At 42.7% G+C, this 25,050-nt stretch overlaps 1 protein-coding gene across 1 annotated transcript in view; it reads right to left on the bottom strand.

Annotated features, from left to right (window-relative positions):
- SNX6 (sorting nexin 6) overlaps positions 1 to 7,998 on the bottom strand; it is a 49,022-nt gene extending 41,024 nt beyond the window's left edge. The window contains exons 1-2 of the mRNA XM_055418230.2: positions 7,889 to 7,998; positions 7,687 to 7,734 (exon numbers count right to left, since the gene is read on the bottom strand). Coding sequence (XP_055274205.1) covers positions 7,687 to 7,734; positions 7,889 to 7,894 — 54 coding nt within the window. The 5' untranslated portion in view covers positions 7,895 to 7,998. The remainder of the gene's footprint in view (positions 1 to 7,686; positions 7,735 to 7,888) is intronic.
- Positions 7,999 to 25,050: the final 17,052 nt, after the last annotated feature.

Raw genomic sequence — 25,050 nt, 5'->3', positions numbered from 1 at the left:
CTCAGCGGGTAAAGAATCCACCTGCAATGCAGGAAACCTGGGTTCGATCCCTGGGTTGGGGAGATCCCCTGAAGAAGGGAAAGGCTACCTACTCCAGTATTTTGGCCTGGAGAATTCCATGGACTGTAGAGTCCATGGGGTCCCAAAGAGAGGGACACAACTGAGCTATTTTCACTACTATATATGTATAACTGAGTCACTCTGCTGTATTGCAGGGGTTGACATAACACTGTAAATCCACTATACTTCAATTTAAAAAATTAAGTTAAAAAAGAAAGATAATCTGATATCATATTTCATCAATTCCAGATGCTTATTTTCCACATTTTAATGTATCCGAAATAAGGATACCCTGTAATTGATGACAAACTAATAGTTTAGTTGGCTGTATTTTTTTCTTAGTGGTACATATAAGAAAATATATCTTCCAATCAATTGCACCTTAGATTTAATAATATATCGTATTGTAAATTTAGTGGATTTTTTTTTTCTTTCTTTCTTTTCTTGGCCCTGTTGTGTGGTTTGCAGGATCTTAGTTCCTCAACTAGGGATGGAACCCCGCCCCCTGCAGTGGAAATACGGAGTCCTAACCTTGGGGGTGGGAGGAGAAGGGGACGACAGAAAATGAGATGACTGGATGGCATCATCGACTCGATGGACCTGAGTCTGAGTGAACTCCGGGAGTTGGTGATGGACAGGGAGGCCTGGCGTGCTGCAATTCATGGGGTCGCAAAGAGTCGGACACGACTGAGGGACTGAACTGAACTGAACCCTGGACTGCAGGGACTTCTGTAAATTTAGTGCTAATTAGATACAATGACTTAGCAGCAGCAGCAGCAGCAGCAGATACAATGTTTGTAGAAGGAAATGGCAACCCACTCCAGTGTTCTTGCCTGGAGAATCCCAGGGACACCGGAGCCTGGTGGACTGCCATCTATGGGGTCGCTCAGAGTCTGACAGGACTGAAGTGACTTAGCAGCAGCAGCAGCAGATACAATGTACACAGATTTTTGCCTGGAGAAGGAAATGGCAACCCACTCCAGTATCCTTGCCTGGAAAATCCCATGGAAGGAGGAGCCTGGCAGGCTACATTCCATGGAGTCACAAAGAGCCGGACACGACTGAGTGATCTCACACATACACAGACAGATTTTGCAAGCAAAGTATCTTCTTGGTTTAGAGAAAAATAAGTAATTTTAGGTAGCTTTTATTAAGGGGAGGAGTGAAGCAAACAACTGTGATTTATTAACATTTAATTAACTTTGTGCAACAAGTCAGGTCAGTTTGAGGACATTCTAATTAGACTTACATTCATCAGTTTAATCCTTATCTGGATTTTTGTACTTTGTACTTTCTTTTGTCAAAGACTTACTAGGTTAAACATTTGTGTCATGGTCAAGAGAAAGCCCAAGCAGAGGAAATGGATTAAGCAACATAAATACACTATCCTTAGAAACATAAAGACACTGCCCTACTGCTGATAGATTAATTCTTCATGTATACTTAGTAAAGACGACATTCACTACTAGTACACTGATGTGTTTACACATTAAAGTACCCACTTTGACACTCCTAAAAAATTGTTTAACTTTTGTCAGGAAAGTAAATACATGTACAGAGATAGACTGATGGAGGAGGAAGAAGGAAGCAAAGGAACTGATTATCGATCGCCACAGCTTCCCAACCAGTCTCTTCCTTCTGTCCTCTTGCCTCTCCAATCTATATTCCATTTGGAGACACTGGACCGATACCACTAAACTAGAACTCATTCCTCTGCTCAAAACCTAAGGGGTTCTCGTTTGGAGAAAAGCCTAGTCCTTAGAGTGAGCCCCCAGGCCCTATTCTTCTGGCTCAATGCAGCCCTGAGAGAAAGGCGCAAACCATAACAGTGCTAAGAAACTATTTCCAGGGAATTATAGTACAATCAGTGAAAAACCCCATGAGACAGACAGAAATTCTAAGTTCACTAGCTCTGGCCAAAATTTAAATCTATTTTACCCCTAGTCCATTGAAGTACAGTTGATTTACAACCAGTTATAATTTTGGAGATGGTGAGGGACAGGGAGGCCTGGTGTGCTGCAGTCCACGGGGTTGCAAAGAGTTGGTCACGATTTAGCGACTGAACAACAAATAATTTTGGAAGTCCTGTAATGAATTATTTCCATTATTATACCCAGTATACTCAGCAGTCAAATCAATGGTTGATTATACATATACTTTCTGGAAACTAGCTTTCCTTTCATCTGCCATACCAAAAATAAGTCACTTGATGTCACTCCAATGCCTTTCTCACCAGTCTTGTCAACTCTCACTGCTCTTTGCCATACCTGACTTGCAAATTCCCATCTGGAGAATCAATTCAATCAACATTTTTTGCTTTCTGAGCTGAGTGTGGCTAGAGAAAAGTCACAACTGTTTGTTGCACTTGTCCACTACAAACTACTGGTCTCCAAACTGCATTAGATCCTTAAAATCATTCAAGGGTCCTAGGCCGACTTGCTCAGCTCCCCTTCTGACTCCCTGAGCAACTACTCCAAACCTTTCCTGTCTCAAGCCTCAACCACATTTTCACCCCTATGCTCAATAAGTACAATGCCTCCCACATCTCCAAGAAATAAACACTAGCAGCTGTTACCACTTCAGACCCATCAATAAACCTTTCTACAAATAGATTTGGACTCAATGCCTCTGCTTTCTCAGAGGACATGGTGTCCTACAGAGAACTGAGCTTTCTGGCCACCTAAGCATGTAACCTTCCTGTCTGCTCTAGCACTGCTCTTCTAGTCAAATAAGCCCTGGTTTCACAAAACCTCCACACGGCGAGGACCTAATTTCCAAGTCCAATACTTTGCAGTCTTCTTGCCCTCTCTTCAATATTTTGCCTTAATGATCACTCTGACCCTTTCCCTTAAAACTCTCAGCTTCTGGGAACACTTCTCATTCTCTTCCTGCCCACCTCAGCCCCATCAATTAGTCCATTTTCTCCCCTTGGCATGTGAATCTTGTTTCCTCTGGGTATCTAGTCTTTGTAATCTCAGCCACTCTTGACTAATAACTCCTGAATTTATACCTTCAACTCACATCTCTTATTCTAAGTTACCAATCATAATTTCAAGTTACCAACTAGATACATCCACCTGGATGTATTTGTTGTTTAATGTTTATGTGTTTATTGCTTAATACTTATTAAACAACCAAGTGTCTTCAGTGTGCCAACTGCTGGCGGAGGTGCTAGGATGAAAAGACACAATCTTTGTCCTTTCAGATCTTAGTTTGTAGTTTTGGGGGAAAGTGATTAGGCACTTCAAATCCAGCATATCTGAAAACCAGACCTATTATCCACCTTCTAACTCTACTCTTCTCTCCTATATTCCTCCTCTGCTTCTCCTCTGCCCAGCCCATGTACTTCTTAAGCCACTATGCCCTGTCCATTCTATCTCCTAGACATCTCTTTGCTATGTCCTTTCCTCTATCCCTTCTCCCACTGCACGGCCTTAGTTCTATCTTTAACATTTCTCATCTGGACTGCTGCAGCAGCCTGGTAACTGTTTTCTCTGCTTTCTGCAAGAAAGCAGCAATCCATCTTCCACACAGGAGTCATCTGCAATGCTATTTTCATCTAGGTGTATGTCCTTTCCAGCTAAGAACCCTGAGGACTTCCCACTGGCTGGATTCTTTATCACTATGCACTTTCTCTGTACTACCAGTATTTACTCCTGCTTCCAATAAGAACAAGTGCTGCAGGTGGAACCACATGACTTATCTACACGTTATCTTCTCTGCTGACTAGCCCTCCCCTTCTCAGACAGCCTACACAATTTCTGATCAACATATAAGGTTTAGTTCCTTTAGGAGACAGCACCACAGTTAACGGGATTCCCTGGTGGCTCAGCGGTAAAGGAATCCACCTGCAATGCAAGAGATGCAGGTTTGAAACCTGGGTCAGAAAGATCCCCTGGAGAAGGAACTGGCAAACCACACCAGTATTCCTGCCTGGAGAATCCTATGCAGAGGAGTCCGGTGGGCTACAGTCCGTGGGGTCACAAAACAGTCGGACATGACAGTTCAGGACCCAGAGCTAGATTCCCTCTGAGTTTTAATCTATTTCAGGAATAGATTAAATTCTAAATTTATTTCAGGAATAGATTAAATTCTAAATTTAATAAATAAATAAATTCCTGCTGCAGGAATCTGGGCAAGTTACTTATTCTTTCTAAACCTCACTTTTCCCCAAAGTAGGAATAACAGAAGCAGTTACCTCACAGGGATTTGAGAAGTGAGTTAATATATGGAAAATCCCTGGAACGCAGCAAATGCTTCAGCAGTGTGCAGCTACTGCTACGTATTCACCCTCCTTGGTACTCCCTCAGCACTCCACCATGAGTCTCATACTACACTGCCATGGTCCCAGGGCAGGAGCTTTCTCTTCTTCCTCTGCCAACATTCATCTTATCCTTTGCTAACAAAATCTATGTGACATTTTTATCTGAAAGAACTATCAATGAATGTGCAATGTATTCAAGCTAAATGCTGAGGAGGTACAAACGAAAATGCAGACCTGTGGGCCAAGTCTTAAAAGGTAAGCCAAATTTCATGGGGAAAAAAAGAGGTGAAGGGAAAAAAAAACCACTCCACAACATTGACAAGCATGCATAAAATAGACATTAGAGAGTGCAGAGGTGCTTGAGCAATGACAAATAAACTAGAATATGCCTATAGTGTGTGTGTTGGGGAGGAGGTGTCTGCTGGGGCATCTTGAGAATGAAGTCGGCCAGAAAGGATGATGAACGGTATTCAATGCTGGGATAAGGAGTTTAGACCTTATTGCAAAAAGAACTGGGTCCAAGTAAGTCTTTGTGACTACTGGTGCCGTATGATTCAATCATTTCAGTTAGATAAACTAGCAGTCATGTGAAGTCTGGACTGGAAAACAGAAAGACCAGAGACAGAGACCAATAACCGATACTGCGACAAGCCAGGCAAGAGATGGCAGGGACCTTAACTGAGGTCACGTAAACAAAAGATGGGCTAAACAATATTTCTGCGGTGACATTATCTGGCCTTGATGACTGTTCTGGTATGGGGATGAAGGATATGATTCAGAGGCTTCTTGTCTGCAGGAATGGAAATGATAACAAAGAAATTCAGAGGGAGGAGCAAGGCGAGGAGTCCAGGAGAGGTGCAGTTCCTCCACCTGAAGTAATTCTGAAAACAATAAACATATTATTTAGGATTCAAATCAAATGCTAACTATGCCATCATGCTGGCACCTACTGCTCTATTTAACAAGGACATCAGAGCAAAATGCGTCCAGTTCAAAGGGCTCATTTGTTTACTAAATAATATGTTACTGTCCTGCCTGTGGGAAAGATAAAAATACCCTATTATGTAGAGGTGTAACCAAAGAGATTAAGCGTGACCAATATTTTCAATACTGTGTATTCTTAAAGTCTGCTTTTTATGTTTTCTCACGAAACAGTATTTTCTTAAAGCTTTAAGATTCTCTTCTGTTCCAAATATCACAATGAAAATTCAAGGCTGCTTATAAACGTATTTAAAAATACTGTCTTTAATTTTGCTTACTTGCTGCTTTGAATGAAATGCTTACATTATTATTTTTGAATCTGTGACGTTCCCCTCTGCAATTTGTATCAAATACGTATTTCATACTTTCCCTTTATCAAGACTTTCTTAAAAGGCTGAACAAGACAATCTGAACTAAAAGTGCAATGCCTAAAAGTTCTACTAATCTATTTCTATCAAGACAAACACAATATAAGGAAATTTAAACACGCCTGCAATTTCTGTTCCTGAAATGAGGAAAGAGCAGGATAACTTTGTGCAGCCATAATCAAATTTCATGTGCAATGGAATCTTCTTGCTTGTTAACAAAGTAGTTTTCTTCCCTCCCCATCTCAAGAGACTGATTTACTAGACAGAGAGCCCAGAACCTTTTGACTTCAGCTTTTCAAACACCCCAGGTGATTCTGATGCAAGTGTTTCAAGGAGACTTTGAGAAATATGTGCACTGGCTTTGATGTCAGCTACATGGTTTAAAGTCCACCTCTCCCACTCACTGACTATATGACTTCAGACTATTAAGTTTCCCCGAGGTTCAGACTCCTCATCTGTAAAGGCAGGATACTAAAAGCTTCACAAGAATGATGAGAAGATATAAGGAAACAGTGCTTATACAGTGCTAACACACTGTCCAGCTGTGGCTATTACTATGATTCACCTAGTCCCACAGAACAAAAATAAGGAAGAACTGGACATATAGACATATTCATCATGACATTCTAAATGCTTTTAAATTCATGGTAATGTTTGTTGGGTTTTTTTTTCTCCCCATTTTCATATTAAAATTTTCATCTGCAAGGTTCTGTAAGAACCTCCTGGTCACCCATGCCTTTCACCTCACCCTGCCTTTAATCTGTAATACATGAAAAGTTTCTGGACATATTACTTAAGAGGTTCCAGTTCGATAAGCAAATCTCATCAAAGGCATATGGCTTGGAACACAAATATTCAACAGAAAATACAGTTTTTCACATCAACATAAATACTCAAAAAATTAATACTTTTACTGAACATTAGTCAGGTTTTATAAGAGAGCGAATTGTTTGCTTTTCCTGTTTTTGTGTAAACAGAGAAATGTATTAACTCCTCATCTATAAAAGTATACTGAATCCTTTGCATCTTTCTTACCATGTCAAAGCTTTATAAAGGTCATCAGTTAATACTAACTACCTTATCTTTAGTTAAAAAAAAAAACAGGAATAAAATCTTAGAAGAATACCTGATCACCTGCCAAAAACCGACTAACAGACGTGTCTCTCAAATTATCAAAGATAAATAAGTAAAAGCAAAACAGAAAAGTAAAGCTCACGCTGTGAAATGTGAAGGAACCATGGAATGCTGCTGAGTTGCAATCATCATGTGTCAGTATCTTTCAAGTGCTCACTTGTACAAGGCACTATACAGATTACCACCCTTCAGCCAAGGTAAATGGGGGCAGAGTGGAAGGGAGGAATCACAGCTCTGAAGGCCCTTTCTGAAGGGAACTGCAGTTTGCCTCAAACCACCAGCAAGGGATTTCCGCAAAAGATGTGTCTTTTGGACATTAGGAAAAGTAAAGGTACAGTGGGCTACCAGCACTTTGCAAAATCTCGTAGGATACTGGAGAAGAGATACGATCCGGCAACTGTAAAATCCCTTGCAAAAGGATAATTTGCAACAAGCCAGTACTGCAGCGTTTTAGAGAGAGAGAGAAGGGTGGGCGGAGACGGGTTCGAGAGGTCCCCAAGGGGAAATTCAGGGTGCGGGCAGGAAGGTCTGACAATGGGTTTCATAGCCCCCAGCGTGGGGCAGGGGGGCGGGGGCTGACCAGCTCCGGCTTCCCCTCCGCTTCCCCACCTGCACCCGGAGCGGACGGGGAAGGAGGTCCACCGGAGGGTGGCAGCCGGGGCGGGGGGCCGAGAGCGGCCGCGGGTCCCCGGAAAATCAGAACCGCGCAGCCCCAAGGGAGGAAGGGCTGCAGGAGGGCGGGGCGCGGCGCGGCGAGGAAACCGAAAGGAGGCCGGCGGGGAGCGGGTGCCGCGCGGCCGGGGACCCCCCTCCGGGCCCCCAGCGCAGGGCCAAGGCGAGGGAGGGGGGTCCCGCGAGCCAGAAGGAGGCAGAACTTACTCCGCGGTCCTCCTCCGAGAGGAAGTCGGGGCCGTCGTCCAGGCCTTCCTGCGGGGTCGGCGGGGCCCAGCGCGCCGGGGCAGAGGATGCAGCGGGGGAGACACAAAGGGAGACGTTAGTGCCCGGCCGGCGCGGCCCCCGCGCCCGCCCCGCGCCCGCCGCCCCCGCCGCGCGCCCCGGGCTCGGCGCCGCGAACACCCACCATCATGGCTGCTCCGAGACGAGGGCCAGCGCAGGCGCGCACCGCACGGCGGGCCGGAGGGAGCCGGCGGCGGCGGCGGCGGCGGCGGCGGCGGGCGGGGCGGGGCCGGCGGCGGGGCCTCAGAGCAGCTCCGCCCCGACGCTGGGGGCCGGGGTCTGAGGGCGCGGAAGGCGGACCCGGTGCCCTCCGCCCAAGGTCGTAGCATCCTAGGCCGAGCGCGCCCAAGCCAGGCGCGCGTGTCTGGAGACCGCTCGCGGCTGGCCGGTTCAGACCTGGGAAGGGCCCAAGGCCACCCGGGGAGCTGTCCAGTTCCCTTTCCCTGAGGGCTGTAGCGAAAACCAAGCAAGTGCCCTCCGGGAGCCAGAAGAAACCTTCTAGTCTTTGTATGGTGCCACACGATAATTAATCACAATTAATATTTTGCCCGTAGATATTATGGGAACCAAGGCCCTTTACACAGTCATCGGTCAGGAGCTGTAATAAAGCTTTTACTGCTGGCAACGTAATAACTACCTCAGGGTGTGGGGCGCTAATAGTTGAGCACTATATAAATGAGCTGTACACATTACTATTCCTTTTCCTTATACCAAGAACTGTCCCCAGGCCCACTCTACCCGTCCAGTTCTATAGCGCCACACAGGTGTCCACAGGCACTTGAAACAAGACAAAATCATTCCTTACCCCCCGCCCCACTTCTTCTGTTACACAGAAGTACATACACATGTACAAACAAAAAAGAAATCCTATGTTTCCGTTCAGTTTATGGCATCAGCATGTTCAGATGTTCAGGCCAGAAACCTCAAAGTCCCATTCAAGTGCTTCCTTCCTCTCCCTCAGTCCTCACACCATTTAGTAACCAAATCCCATTACATCCATAGTTGATTATCTGCCTTTACCTCTTAAATTGCTCTCATTCCTCCTTCCAACTCCGTTCCACAACAGTTACCCTCAGCATCTCTTGTTTGGCCTGTTTTTTAAACACCATTTTTAAAAATTGAAGCAGAGCCCCTAGTGTATAGCATGGGCCTCCCTGGTAGCTCAGCTGGTAAAGAATCTGCCTGCCAATGCAGTAGACATGAGTTCGTTCTCTGGGTCGGAACGATCCCCTGGAGGAGGAAATGGCAACCTATTCCAGTATTCTTGCCTGGGAAATCCCATAGACAGAGGAACCCGGCAGGCTACAGTTTGGTTCAATCACTCAGTCGTGTTCGACTCTATGTGACCCCATGGACTGCAGCACGCCAGGCCTCCCTGTCCATCACCAACTCCCAGAATTTACTCAAACTCATGTCCATAGAGTTGGTGATGCCATCCAATCATCTCATCCTCTGTTCTCCCTTTCTCCTCCTGCGGTCAATCTTTCCCAGCATCAGGGTCTTTTCATATGAGTCAGCTCTTCTCATCAGGTGGCCAAAGGATTGGAGTTTCAGCTTCAGCATCAGTCCTTCCGATGAATATTCAGCACTGATTTCCTTTAGGATGGACTGGTTGGATCTTCTTGCAGTCCAAGGGACTCTCAGAGACTTCTCCAATACCACAGTTCAAAAGCATCAATTCTTTGGTGCTCAGCTTTCTTTATAGTCCAACTCTCACATCCATACATGACTACTGGCTACAGTTCATGGGGTCACAAAGAGTAGCACACAACTGAGCGACTGAGCATGAGTGCATACTGCACAATAGGTCCTTGTTGTTTATCTGTTTTATATAGATAAGTGTGTATATAGCAGTGTGTATATGTTAGTACACACACACACACACACATATATATATGTAGCAGTGTGTATATGTTAATCCCAAACTCCATATTTATCTCTCCCCACCCTTGTCCGGCCCTTTGCGATAACTTCTCTTGCCATTCTATATATTTCTCATAACTTCTATATATTCTATATATAAAATATTCTATATATTTCTCATAACTTCTCTTGCCATTCTATATATACTGCTGCCAGTTTTCCTCCTAAGACACAGATATTGATGATTATGTTACTACAATGTTCAGTAATCTTCCCAGGTCTCCATTATGTGAAGGTCCAGCTCCTCAGCCTGTGAGTCCCTATTTCGCCAGGCCCCCCCATCCTATCTTATTAAATCAAAGCTCTCAAAACAGTAATGGGTTTTATTTTGCTTGGGTTTTTGTTTTTTTTTTTTTGGTCGGGTTCCGCGGCTTGCAGGATCTTAGTTATCCAACCAGGGATTGAACCTGTACCCTCTGCAGTGAAAGCACACAGTCCTAAACACTGGACTGCCAGGGAATTTCTACAAAACAATAATGTTAAACTTCCAGACATTTTCATGAGATATTGTAGGTTTCACTTTATATGTAAGGAGAATTGAGGCATAGAAAGATTTAAGTTATTGCTCCAACAAGGGTTATTCTCCAACATGGGGGGGGTGACTTTATTTTTTGTTTGTTTGTTGTTTCCCAATGCAATGTAATAACTACTAGGGTGATGTTTTTCACTGGGAGTCATAAGGCATCATGTGGTGTCAGTGTAATGTGATGAAATGTCAGGAGGAATGTCCCAGTAATTTGTTGCTGATAAAATGTGTCAATATTTCCCAATAATTTGTTTTTGGTTTTAAGATAAATGCCTATAAGGTTACACTTCCTAGGTGGAGACAGAAGCAAGGAGCTAATTAATGAGCTCAGGATTTGTACACAACTGGTAGGAGGGTCAGGTGTGTCCTTGTGGACAAAGATCAAGAAGCGCCACATAAGATGATTTCAAATGCTTCTGCATTAACCAGGAGTTTTAAATTTCAATATTTAAGCCAAGTCCAGGAACACTATGCAGAAACACTGAAATTCTCAAATGTTAAAACTTTAAGATCACTAGTTCTGAAAAAAAAAAAAAGGCAGGATTTAAGTTATAAGTAACTGGGACTTTCCCTGTGGTCCAGTGGCTAGGAATCTGAGCTCCCAGTGCAGAGGGCCTATGTTCGATTCCTGGTCAGGGAACTAGATCCCATATGCTGCAACTAAGAGTTCACATGCCACAACTAGGATTCGGTGCAGCCAAATAAAAATAAAATTTTAAAACAAGATATGCGTAACCAACTAAAATGATCAACAAAGACATATAGTAATTACTGTAGCTAAAATCAATAGCTGAAAACTCACATGAATAGGGAACCCAATCTTGAAATAATAAAGTTGTTCATTAACATCTGAGCCTTCCTTTCTGAGCAAAGGTCTCAAGATATATTTTGTAAATGATAAAAAAAAGGAGTTATAAGTAACTGATACTAACAACTATCAAGAAGACAGTTATAGAAGTTCAGGAAGATGAAAAGAAATTAAGGTAGAAGTTTACATAACAGATTTTTCAACTACTTGTAAAATAAATCAAGATGATATTAAAGCTAAACCCCTTTCCTAATACTTTTAACCGAATAATCAATCTTCATCTTGTTTTGATAGATTTCTATGAAATTACCTACTTTATGTAAATTTCATGAGCAAATTATGTTGAATCACAATTTGATTACTTCACAGATTCAACAGGAAAGTAAAATGTTATAATTATGAATAGTTTCCCAGTGGTGTGCTTCAAAAGGCATGTATTGGGGGACTTCCCTGGTGGTATAGTGGCTAAGACTCAATGCAGGGGTGCAGGTTGGATTCCTGGTCAGGAAATGAAGATCAAACATGCATGATGCAGCCAAAAACAAAGACATGCATTGGAAGATTTTAAAGAAGAGTAAGATTTCAGACAATAATGAGTGAGTTACTTTAAAATTCTGGAAATAGACTAATGAGGTTGAATATATTTGTCAAACAAAAGTAAAGTTTTTTTTTCCAGAAGAAAAAATTTAAACATATGAAATAGGAATTGAACAAGGGGCTTCCCGGTGGCTCAGTCATAAAGAATCTTCCTGCCAATGCAGGGGACCTGGGTTCAATCCCACATGCCACAACTAAGACCCAGCACAGCCAAAAAATAAGTAAATAAAAGAATAAATTTAAGAAAAAGAAGTTTACTATCTGTTTTCTTTTCGGAGTTTTATGATCTCAGGTCTTACATTTAAGTGTTTAATCCATTTTGAGTTAATTTTTTATATAGTGTAAGATAGTTGTCCACTTTCATTCTTTTGCATGTGGCCATTTGGTTTTCCCAACACCATTTATTGAAGTACCAGACATTAATTGATGTGTTTTTAAGGAGAAAGTTTAGAAAATAAATTGAAGATCATCTCTTCACATAGATGTATCTCGAAAAGTAGATTGTGATTGCCAAGGGCTGAGGGATGGGAAAATAGGGAATGATTGCTAAAGCGTATGTGGTTACATTTTTAGTGTGATGACAATGTTCTGAAATTAGTGGTTTTGGTTACACAAGGTGAATAAACTAAAAACCATGGAATCATACACTTTAAAACGGTGAATTTTATGGTATGTGAATTATCTCTCAATTTAAAGAAGAAAGAAAGAAGTGATTTGGGGAATTTCTTTTTTAGGATCCTACACATGGTCTTTTTTTTAAGAATGATATTCCAAAAGGTCACAGAATTCTTTTGTGAAAAGATAGCTGCATCTTTGCATAAAGGGAAGATGAGTAATGTTTACAAATCCCAGGCCTTGCTTGGAAAACCTGCTGCTTCCCTACTGCTTTCATCTTTTGGTGGTGTTGTTTAGTCACTAAGTCATGTCTGACTCTTTGCATTCATCTTTTTAGGAGTAGCTTATCCCTTTGCTTAAGATCTAAGGGTACCTGGGCAAGAACCATTTTTCCAGCAAAGACTAATGGGGTTAAACCCCAGGAATCCTGTGAACTGGCCTCTGCCTATGACTATGTCATGGGAGTCTCAAGAAAGAAAACTTTCAGGAATCAGAAAACTCTCCGAGTTTCCCAAGCAAAAGGCCTAGAAGTCTTTCCAAAAGGCTGAGCACAAGGCCCTGCTCCTCCTTCTGTCTGTCTCTTCAGAAGTGTTGCTCGGCCCCAGCTGGCACAAGAGAATCCAGACACATGAAGTTCTCCACTTTAGGAGTCAGTTTAGACACTGCACTCAGTAGGAAAAAAATGACAGGTAGGGAATAGAATCAGACTGTGTCTGGCCCAGAAAGGGGGAGCTGCCCAGATTTTAGTCTGTGCAGGTAATGCAAGACCTCCCCTGTTCTCACAGCCTGAACTTACTTCCCTCCTCATCTGTGCCTCCCCAACCTTACCATCCTTCAAGATGGGCCCAGAAGTTGCCTCCACCACCACCCCTACTTTACCTGGAATAGTTAGGAAAGAACATGGGCTTTGGGGACAGTCTCCTGTCCAAATCTTGGCTCTGTATCCTGTAACTGTGGGTGAAGAAAGTTGTCTTTCTGAGCCTGTTTCCTTGCTTTGTAATATGTCAGTGCTCACAAAGACTCTGGAGTTAGATGGGCTGAGTGTAAATCTCGCCTTTGCCATTTGATTATCATGGAGCCTCAGACACTTTTATAAACTTTTTTGGTTCTTTGGTTTCTTCATTAAAATGGGAATAATAGCACATACCTATCTCAAAGTGGTTGAAGAGGTTTAAAATAATCCTTATAAAGCACACAGAAGGGTACTTGGCTTACAGCAAAAGCTCAGATATTTGTTTTAATGCTATTGTTATCATTTGCTTAGAAGTATCTGTCCACTCAAGAGATAGTGGGCCTCCAAAACCATGTTTCAGTCATGGACAGCAAATCCCTGGTCACAGACGACTGGGCCAGAGAAGGACATCTGACTGAAGCCGGCTGGGCCAATCAGATTCTTCTGCATAAGGGTCTTAGAGACATGCGGTAAGAGAGTTGGAAGCCCAGTCATGTTAATGGCAGGGCCTGTCAAAAGAGGCAGGCACCCCAGAATACTGCTGAGGTTCCTAGAGCTGCTCTGACTCCAGTCCATTAAGACGCCTGATGGTTTACCTTACCTTTGTATCCAGTGAGATATTCCAGCTGTCTTCCAGTAACATCTCCTTCTTTGGTTAAGCTTTCGTTACTTGTAAGGAAAAGAAGTCTTAATGAATACAAATATATGTACTTTTGTATTGTTACGTATAAATAAAAGTGTACGTATAAATAAAATTTAATGTTTAAGAGCCATATTATTTGAGATTATGCCAACTGCTTTAATAGATAAACCTAAAACTTCAATGGTGTAACCCTATATGATTTACTTCTAACTTAGGCAAAAAGGGATATTAATGGAAAAACTGGTAAAATCGGAATAAATTCTGGAGCTTACTTAATGATACTGTACCAATGCTGGTTTTGGCAAGGGTCGCGGAGAGTCGGACACGACTGAGCGACTGAACTGAACTGAACTGACTGAACTGCAGTAATGTAAGATGATGACGTCAGAGGAAACTAGAACTGAGTGGACAGCATGTGGGAATTCTACTATTGCAATGGACTGAACGTTCATATCCCCCAGATCCATATCCTGAGCCCCATGGTGATGGTATTAGGAGGTGGGTTCTTTCGGAGGTGATTAGTTTCCCCATGAATGGGATTCAGTTCAGTTCAGTCGTTCAGTCGTGTCCGACTCTCCGCGACCCCATGAATCACAGCACGCCAGGCCTCCCTGTCCATCACCAACTCCCGGAGTTCACTCAAACTCATGTCCACAGAGTCGGTGATGCCATCCAGCCATCTCATTCTCAGTCGTCCCCTTCTCCTCCCACCCCCAACCTTTCCCAGCATCAGAGTCTTTTCCAGTGAGTCAACTCGTCGCATGAGGTGGCCAAAGTATTGGAGTTTCAGCTTTAGCATCAGTCCTTCCAATGAACACCCAGGATTGATCTCCTTTAGAATGGACTGGTTGGATCTCCTTGCGGTAGAAGGGACTCTCAAGAGTCTTCTCCAGCACCACAGTTCAAAAGCATTAATTCTTCGGCGATCAGCTTTCTTCACAGTCCAACTCTCACATCCATACGTGACCACGGGAAAAACCATAGCCTGACTAGACGGACCTTGGTTGGCAAAGTAATGTCTCTGCTTTTTAATATACTATCAAGGTTGGTCATAACCTTCCTTCCAAGGAGTAAGCGTCTTTTAATTTCATGGCTGCAATCAGCATCTGCAGTGATTTTGGAGCCCAAAAAAATAAAGTCTGACACTGTTTCAACTGTTTTTCCATCTATTTCCCATGAAGTGATGGGACCAGATGCCATGATCTTCGTTTTCTGAATATTGAGCTTCAAGCCAACCTTTTCACTCTCCTCTTTCACTTTCATCAAGAGGCTTTTGAGTTCCTCTTCACTTTCTGCCATAAGGGTGGTGTCATCTGCATATCTGAGGTTATTTATATTTCTCCCAGCAATCTTGATTCCAGCTTGTGCTTATTCCAGCCCAGCGTTCCTCATGATGTACTCTGCATAGAATAAGCAAGGTGACAATATACAGCCTTGACGTACTCCTTTTCCTATTTGGAACCAGTCTGTTGTTCCATGTACAGTTCTGACTGTTGCTTCCTGACCTGCATACAGGTTTCTCAAGAGACAGGTCAGGTGGTCTGTATTCCAATCTCTTTCAGAATGTTCCACAGTTTATTGGGATCCACACAGTCAAAGACATAACCACTAGAGACACAATGTGGTAACCTGAATTAGATCCCAGAACAAAAAAGGGATATTAATGGAAAAACTGGTAAAATCGGAATAAATTCTGGAGCTTACTTAATAATACTGTACCAATGCTGGTTTTGGCAAATGTACTGCAGTAATGTAAGATGATGACGTCAGAGGAAACTAGAACTGAGTGGACAGCATGTGGGAATTCTACTATTGCAATGGACTGAATGTTCATATCCTCCAGATCCATATCCTGAGCCCCATGGTGATGGTATTAGGAGATGGGTTCTTTAGGAGGTGATCAGTGTCCCCATGAATGGGATTAGCACCCTCATAAACAAGGCCCTAGAGAGACCCCACATCCCCTGTCCCATGTGAGGTTACAGTAGGAAGATGACTATCTTCCTATAGTAGGAAACAGGCCCTCACCAGTCACCAAATCTGCTGGTGCCTTGATCTTGGACTTCCCAGCCTCCAAAACTGTGAGAAATAAATTTCTGTTGTTTATAAGCCACTGGGTCTATCTTTTGTAATAGTCCAAATGGACTAAGATACTATCTTGGCCCCTTTCTGTAAATATAAAATTATTCTAAAGTATAAAGCTTATGAAAAAAGAAAAAGGTTCTCAGAAGGAATGCAGGCATCCATGGTACAAAATAAATAGGAATGCCTGCCCAGGAGGCTCAGATGTTATTAAACAAGGGCAGAAAAAGCACCAGAATCAAATAGGAAGCTTTGGTGGCCCAGGCCTGGTAACAGGACCATCTCCTCTGCCCACATTCAGTCATGTGGCCCCTCCTGATGCAAGGGGTCTGGGAAATGACAGTAACCTCTGGGCTGAGCGGCAACAACTCCGTGCTTTGGAAGGGCATGTGACTCAGCTAGCCATCTGCCACTGGAGTTCAAGCAGCGGAGTCACAAACTTCCTGTCTACCAGTCAAGATTCTAACAGGAAACAGATGTCACACTCCTTAAGAGATTCAAAAAGGTTTCATTTACAAAGTGAAAAAGTTCAAGGTTGAGGGTGGGGATAAGGCAGGACTAGGGCCAGCAGAACCCAGGCCAGCAGAAGTCCCCAAAGGACTTAAATCTTGAGGACAGAATAAGTCCACCATAGCAATAGCACAGTAAGGAGTCCTTAATGGATCCTCAATAAATAGTATTAACTAAATTGCAATAAACTGGAATTTAAAAGCTGGGAAATATATATGGAATGGTCTCCAAGATATATTGTGGGAATATTTAACTGATAGCTGCATGTAATATGAAATTAAAAGATAAAAATGTATGAAAAAAAAAAGCTGGGAAATACATTATAGAGTAAGGCTGATGATGAGTAAAAAAAACAAACAGATTAAAGAATGACTCCTTCAAGTGCAAAGAACTGAGTCAGACAGAACTGTACTTGAGTACTTACTCTGTCATTTCTTGGTGAAATAGGACTTGTTTTTATAAATATTAAAACACTGAATATAAACATATCCCTAAATTGTGTTCCCTAGCTTTCCACCTCTGACTTGAGTCTAGAGGGTGACCGCCCTGGGGCAAGAAAGCGTGGTCCCTTGGTCTCATTTACATGAGAAAGTAGTTATAACATAGAGTGCCCACAACAGCTGAAACAAGATATATACACATATTTTTAATTTTATGGCTGCACAGCAGGTGGGATCTTAGTTCCATGACCAGAGATTGAACTCCTGCTCCCTGCATTGGAAACTCAAGAGTCTTAACCACTGGATCACCAGGGAATTCCCTGATGATATGCTTGCCCGTTCCTAAGACTTTGCCATGGGGCTGGAGTGGAAAGGGAGAGAGTATCACCAGTTCCTTTTAGCCGTGATGGAGAGAAAGGGAATCGAGAAGAGAAGAGGGCACGGACAGTCACAGGGGTCTTGATTTCCTCTCTGCCGACTTTAGGTCTGGAAAGAATGGGGCATCAGGTGCATGGGGCATACGCTAATGTAGGGAGATGTTCTTGCTCAGTTTTAGGGCTGAGAGGGCTGCCCTGTTGTTAATCTAGCAGTTCAGCCCCACCAGGCAGAGAGAAGTTATGAGGTTTTTTTCTCTTGGGATATGACTGAGGCCCAGAGTTTCCCCACCCTCAGCCCTTCCTCAAAGTCAGAAGACAGCTGAGTTGGGTGCCGGCAAGTCTTCCATGGGCAAGGCACCTAGCAGATATTGGCATGGCGTATGTCAGCTATGAGGACTCAGACAATACCTTGAAAGTTCTATACAACCTTCTCCGTGCTTAAAGATGCTGGAGCAGGACACATGGTACCTTTGTGTCTCCACCCGCAATCACACACCTTCTGACGTGACTTCTATCTGGGCCTCCTCAGTAGCAGAGAGTTGGGCCAGATGACCTCTTGAGTTTTCTTTCTGCTCGCTGACTCAGAAAAGGTACTGAATTATTTACTCTTTTATGTTCTACAACCACATTTTTAGCCACTTCTCTGACCTTGCTGTTTACACAATTTCCTTTGCCTTGCTTGCAATTTCTAAAAAGGAAAGTCAGAACATGCTTATCATCATTTTAAAGGCATCTTGGAAACATACACTAATTTCTGAATCATTAAAGGTATTTCTTTTGCCCTCCTGTATTTAACTGAACGGAGATGTATAAACCTGGTATGGGAGGCTCCCAGAAATTCAGGTGAAAACCTCCATCATCCCGATAGGACTCACTGCGAGACTGAGGCTGGAGTCACTGTAATGGTCTTATGTGAGGCAGGAATGTGATATTCTTTAGGCACTAAAAGATATTCAGTTTGACTGGCTGGCTCCATGGTTTGGAAGTTTTCATAAAAGTCTATGGAAGAGACTGGCCAGATATTCACCAAACCCTCTTTTTCTCCCAGCCATTCGAGGAGATTACACTCCGGGGACCCCATCAACATAGGAGTAACTGTGTGACTAAGTTGAATGAGCTGTGAGTGAAAATGGTGTGCACATGTCTGCCCTTGAAAAACCTCTTAGGCAATTATATCATTTTTCTTTTACTTCTGCAACAAATTACCACAAACTTAGTCACTTAACACAACACAAATTTACTCTCATTTCTAGAGGCCATTCCTCCCAAGTCAGTTTTACTAGCTAAAGTCAGGGTGTTAGCAGAACTCGTTTATTCTGAAGGCTCTAGTGGGGAATCCATCTCTTTGCCTTTTTTAGTTCCTGGAGGCCACCCACTGCATTCCTTGACTCTTGATCCCTTCCTTGTATCACTCTGAAATCTCTGATCTTTACATCTACATACTTCTTTCTCCTTTGACCTTCTTGCCTCCCTCTAAAATGAGGACCCTGCTGCTGCTGCTGTTGCTGTTAAGTGGTTACATTTAGGGCACACCCAGATAATCCAGTGGCAGAAGAAAATGGCAATCCACTCCAGTGTTCTTGCCTAGAGAATCCCGTGGACAGAGGAGCCTGGCAGGTTGCTGTCCATGGGGTCGCAGAGAGCTGGACATGACAGAAGCAATTTAGCATGCATGCATACATTGGAGAAGGTAATGGCAACCCACTCCAGTGTTCTTGCCTGGAGAATCCCAGAGACAGAGGAGCCTGGTGGGCTGCCATCTATGGGGTCACATAGAATTGGACACAACTGAAGTGACTTAGCAGCAGCAGCAGCAGATAATCCAGGATAATTCCCCCAATTTAAAAGCCTTACTGTATCTATAAAGTTCCTTTTGCAGTGTAAGATAACATTTACAGATACTAGAGATGAGAATGTGGACATCCTTGGGGGCCATTACTCAGCCTACCACAGTGATCCTATACACTTTGTCTCTCTTTCCATATCTTTGAACTGAAAGGAGAGAATGATAAAGCCCAAAGAAATGAACGAACCACACAACAGAAGGAGGCTGGATGACTGCGTAGGCAGAGTTTCCCTGCCTACTACACAAGATAGACTGTGAAATAAGGGAGAAAACTCTCAGTTCAGATCAGTCACTCAGTTGTGTCCGACTCTTTGCGACCCCATGGACTGCAGCACACCAGGCCTCCCTGTCCATCACCAACTCCCAAAATTTACTCAAAGTCATGTCCATCGAGTCAGTGATGCCATCCAACCATCTCATCCTCTGTCGTTTCCTTCTCCTCCCGCCTTCAATCTTTCCCAGCATCAGGGTCTTTTCCAATGAGTCAGTTCTTTGCATCAGGTGGCCAAAGTATTGGAGTTTCAGCTTCACCATCAGTCCTTCCAATGAATATTCAGCACTAATTTCCTTCAGGATTGACTGGTTTGATCTTGCAGTCCAAAGGACTCTCAAGAGTCTTCTCCAACACCACAGTTGAAAAGCATCAATTCTTCGGCGCTCAGCTTTCTTTATAGTCCAACTCTCATAGTCATACATAACTACGGGAAAAACCATAGCTTTGACTAGACAGGCCTTTGTCGGCAATGTAATGTCTCTGCTTTTTAATATGCTGTCCTCCCATAGGTCTTACTGTGGTTCCTTGAACTTCCTGGCCCCCTGACTCTCAGTTTGACCATGGGACTTGATTTGGTCCATAACGTGTGAGTGGGAGTGACTGACTGTGTGCCTAGGCTTTACTAAGACATTGCTCGTGCTTCCACTTGCACTCATATGTGTCTGCCACTCTCATGAACTTGCACTGCCCTGAGCTTGTCCAGATCAGCCAAACACCAGCTGACCCACAAATCTGTGTTTATAATGAGTAATTGTCATTTTAAGGCAAAAGATTTTGGAGTGGTTTACTAGATAACAATGACTAACGTATGTTTTCCTCTAGGAGTTTTATGGTTTTGCATTTTATATTTATGATCCATTTTGAGGGGTTATGTTTGAAGGGTATAAGGTCTGTGTCTAATTTTCTTTTGCATGTGGATGTCTAGTTGTTACAGCACCATTTGTTGAAAACTAAAACGCTTTTAAATGATATTTACATCTGTATAATATAAATGTCAGCTCCATGGATGTTCCCAAGCGCTTTGAAATTCAAATGAGGTTTGGTTCAAACACCCATCCCCCGAGTCTCTGAGGATACTCTGGGGCTTAGTCTTCTCTCGGTCCTCCGGTTGAGTCTTCCTTCCAGCAACACTACAGCCCTTCTACTCAGTGTTTCTTCTGTTTTTCCCCCACCTTGTCCCCCAATTTCTTCACCCTGAAACATCACTCATCCAAGCAGATATTATCAAAGGAAGAGAACCATGGAGGAGATGATGTTCCAGGGCAGAATGACCTAAAGAGGATTTTAATATTTCTGAACTTAAAAATCCCTGGTCCATTTTTTCTTATGGTGAATTCATTCCATACCTGTTCCATCCAAGTTGTGCAGGGTCCCTCTTGGGGTCACTGTCATATGATACTTTAGCGAACATTTTTTTTTTAAAAGGCAGCCCTTCTTCAGCAGCGTTTGCAATATTCAGCACAACAACAGAAAGTGGGCCAGGTTTCAGCATCGGTTTCCCTTCATCTTGCTTTAGTCCCCATCCTTCCCTTACTTACTGGTCCTCAATCCCTCAAATTCTCATTCATTTCTTACAGAGCAGGTTAGTTCTTTCTTTACAGGCTCCAGGCCATCCAAGTTATTCCCAAAGGTTTCATCTTCATAATTAATTTTAAAATGTGCTCAGTTTTAACAATTAGAACTCCAAAAGGAACCCTGGGGTGTTGACTTTTTTCTGTCACTACGTGTACATCATGATGATGGTGATAACGACAATAGCCCTTAAGTAAATATAAGTTATCACATGAGGAGAAAAATGGTCTTTTCCAGGAAAATCAATAGTCCTTTCTGTGACATTATACCCCTGTATACCACAGAATAGAAACCAGAGTCTCTAAAGTGCTTTAAGCTCTCAAAATTAAAAACACTGATCTCTGCAGATGCATTCTGTAAATGTATAAGTCTGGCAGAAAGCCAGCAAGTTCCTGGAAGACAAAAGGATGTCAGCCCAGCTTTACAAAGCATATGTATTGTCATCACATTCTTTAACAGACCAAGAGGAAACAGAGGCATGGGCCATGTCCATGACATAGAGTATTTCTACAATTTTAAGGCATACCAAGAGCATTTGGGAGAAAGAAAAAAGGCAGTACATTAGATGTTCACACCAGCATTAGGTTACATCCATCCTGATTTCGGAACTTTAAAATGAGAACAATAAACTGTATCTCAGAAGTAAGGAGTACTGTCCTCTCTGTTTACGTCTTCTTTAGCATATTGTTCTGTATCCTGAAGAAAAAGTTATTTCAATAATAGTATTGCTAAATACATGCAAAATAAGCTTTCAAATAGAAATGATAGAATCAGTATATTCAAAAATAGGCATAATGTTAATCGAATAGTCTCTTGACTCAAACTACAGGATATAAAAAATTTGGTGAGGCTATGAATAGCAGAGAACAACTTCTCTAAATCTAGTTTTCTCATCTACAGAATACGTAAAATAAAGTACCACCATCCTGACAGGTGTGAAGACTGAATGAAATAACACATGTAAAGTGCTCAGCATAGTGCCTGGAACACAATACTGTCTCCTGCTCTGCAGAACTTCAGAAGGAACCGCCAAGAGAAGGCTGGGGTGTTACTTATTCCTGGTACTATTCAACCCAATCCAACAAATACTTCATAGCCATCCACTTTATGCTAAGAATTGGGCTGGGAGGTGCTATAGGAGAAAATAAAGAAGAGTTCTGTGCCTATCTCGCCTTAGGAAGAGAGAGCAGATGAGAAATATTGGGCACATTTAATTTTATTAACTGAACTTCATATTTAAATATTGACTATGCTATACTTAAGTTATCAAATATATTAAACTTTAGGTATTAAGTAGGTTAGGGGCTTCCCTCCTTGCTTAGATGGTAAAGAATCTATCTGCAATGCAGAAGACCTGGGTTCAATCCCTGGCCCTGGAGAAGGGAATGGCAACTCACTCCAGTATTGTCTAGAGAGTTAATTCCACGTTTAGAGAATTAAGCCTAGTGGACTACAGTCCATAGGGTCATAAAGAGTCAAACATGACTGAATGACTAACAACACATTAAGTATGTTATGTTGCTTTAAATATACATACTTAATGTATATTGTTTTATATACATGATTCTGAGATAATTCTGTATTGGTTAGTACACAGACAAAAAATATTTTATTTTTAAGTGGTACTCACCCTTGCTTCCTCAAGAATATTAAAATAAATGAGCCAACTGAAGCAGAACCCTCATCCCTAATTACTGGCCTTAGTAAATGCAGGGACTGCAGCCAGGGAATTAAAAGACTCTTGCTCCTTGAAAGAAAGCCAGTCAGTCCTAAAGGAAATCAACCCTGAATACTCATTGGAAGGACTGATGCTGAAGTTCCAATACTCTGGCCACCTAACGCAAAGAGCTGACTCAACCAACTTTAAAGACCCTGATGCTGGGAAAGACGGAGGAGAAGGGGGCGACAGAGGATGAGATGGCTGGATGGCAGCACTGACTCAATGGACATGAATCTGAGCAAACTCCAGAAGACAGTGAAGGACAGGGAAGCCAGGTGTGCCACAGTCCATGGGGTCACAAAGAGTTGGCCATGACTTAGCAACTGAACAACAAGGAGGAGTGAATGAATGAAAAACTACCCCTTATCTCCTTTTCCCCCATTTTTAAAGTCTTCATTGAATTTGTTACATTATTGTTTCTGTTTTATCATTTGGCTTTTTTGGTCCCAAGGCCAGTAGGACCTTAGTTCCCTGACTAGGGATTGAACCTTCACCCTCTGCACTGGAGGGCAGTCTTAACCACTGGAGCGCCAGGGAAGTCCCTACCCACTACTTCTGAAATAGCAAACTTGAAGATGTACTAGGACATGAAAGTGAAAGTGTTAGTCGCTCAGTCGTGTCCAACTCTTTGCAACCATATGGACTATAGCCCACCAGGCTCCTCTGTCCATGGAATTCTCCAGGCAAGAATGTTGGAGTAGGTAACCATTCCCTCCTCTAGGTATCCTGACCCAGGGATCGAACCCAGGTCTCCTACACTGCAGGCAGATTCATTACTGTTTGAGCTGTATGGCAGGTCCTTGTTCCTGATGATAAAGAGTAAATGACCTTGAAGGATACTTTAAGATTACAGGTTATCCTAGGTACCTGTACTAGCCAGTTTCCAAGAGGGCTCCTAGAGATCCTTGCTGCTGATAACAGCAGCCTCAGGCAAAACCTGATTGTACCCTCATGAAAGATTCCAAGCAAGAATTTCCTAGCCAAGCCCTTTCCAAATTCCTGACCCATATGTGATTACTGTTGTTTGAAGCTACTACATTTTAGGACAACTTATTACAGATACAGAATGCACTGAGGTGAGGTTAAGTCATTGAAGGTTACTAAGTGGAGCAGTAAATGGTCAGACATGCATCTAGAAATAATTCTGCCTTCGAGGTAGAAGTTGGATGAAGTGGGTGGACACTGAGAATCTAAAGGTCAGACACTACTGAGGAAGGGATCATACCATCCAGGAGCGAGGAAGTAGGGACTGAGACCACGTGGCGATCAAGCTGCAGGTTAGAGAAAACTTCAGAAGCAGAGACCTGATTGAAATAAAAAGTGCTTATATGGGGTTTGTTAGCACTGCTTCTGGGGAGACACAGGTTCTAGGAGAACTTGAACTGTGTTCCGCCATACTACAAAATGGGGGAGGCTTATAAAGGCAAAAACTGTAAGGTTAGAGTCAGTTAAATGAGCTCTTTATCAAGAATTGTAATTGGAACTGCCAAGAAGTCAGGGTGCTTATTAAGTAAGGATTGGTTGAGGTCTGAAATGGTCACACAGTTGCAAACAGAGTCCCTGAGACCATTAAGTTGCAGCTGGCAGGTGGTGTCCTTGGGTCTGGTATAGTTCAGACTTATATAATTCAGGTTCTCACTGATGGAGAGACTGCTAGAGACCAGATCCTAAATGGCTCCCTGACTCCATTTTTGTATGCCTGAACTGTGATGACTCCATTATAATTTCTCTTTGTCATCAGGATCAACAAGTGTTTATAAAAGATAGAATCGCCTCCATTAAAAGACTGATGGGCTGTGACAGGAAAGATAGAGACTAAAGTAATTTGTGTTCTTTTTTTTTCCTTCTAGAATCTTGCCAAACGTATAGATTCCCCAGCTTTGGCTATTTGCTGAAGAAAGAGTCAGTCCCATGCTATTTCTCCATCTCAGCTCAGAAATCTCCTTTTGAAGGTCTCACTCTTATCTAAGATAAATGTATTTACCTAGTTGTGCTTTGTGGATTTATAGTAAGTACTAGATAGAAATATCTTCCCATAACTTGGGAGGCGGGTATGTGAGTATCGCCCTTAAACTAAGTGTTCTTTAAAATATTTTGTTCTTCAAGGTTTTTCTTACATCAGCATTTATCTATTTAAGAAACAATAAAAATGTAGTCTTCATTTCAAATGTTCTTTTCAGTTACTTAATATTTTTAAGACATCAATAATGTAATCTAGTTTTAATAGTAAATTGACTTACTTTAAATTCAAACTTACACATCTGCCCATTAGGAAATTAGCCAAGGCCTCCTTCGGCATTCTCTCGGCGGGCGGCGGCTGCTGAGTGGGACGCAGGTAACCCCTGCCCACACAGGGAGTCTCCCCGCCTTCCGCTTTCCGCTAGTGCCCAAGCTTGCCAGC

This window comes from Moschus berezovskii, chromosome 21, assembly GCF_049115385.1.
Source record: "Moschus berezovskii isolate FMDL1 chromosome 21, NW_MosBer_1.0, whole genome shotgun sequence".
Taxonomy (NCBI): domain Eukaryota; kingdom Metazoa; phylum Chordata; class Mammalia; order Artiodactyla; family Moschidae; genus Moschus; species Moschus berezovskii.
The sequence above is the reverse complement of the archived record's forward strand: the minus strand, read 5'-3'. Positions and strand labels throughout refer to the sequence as shown.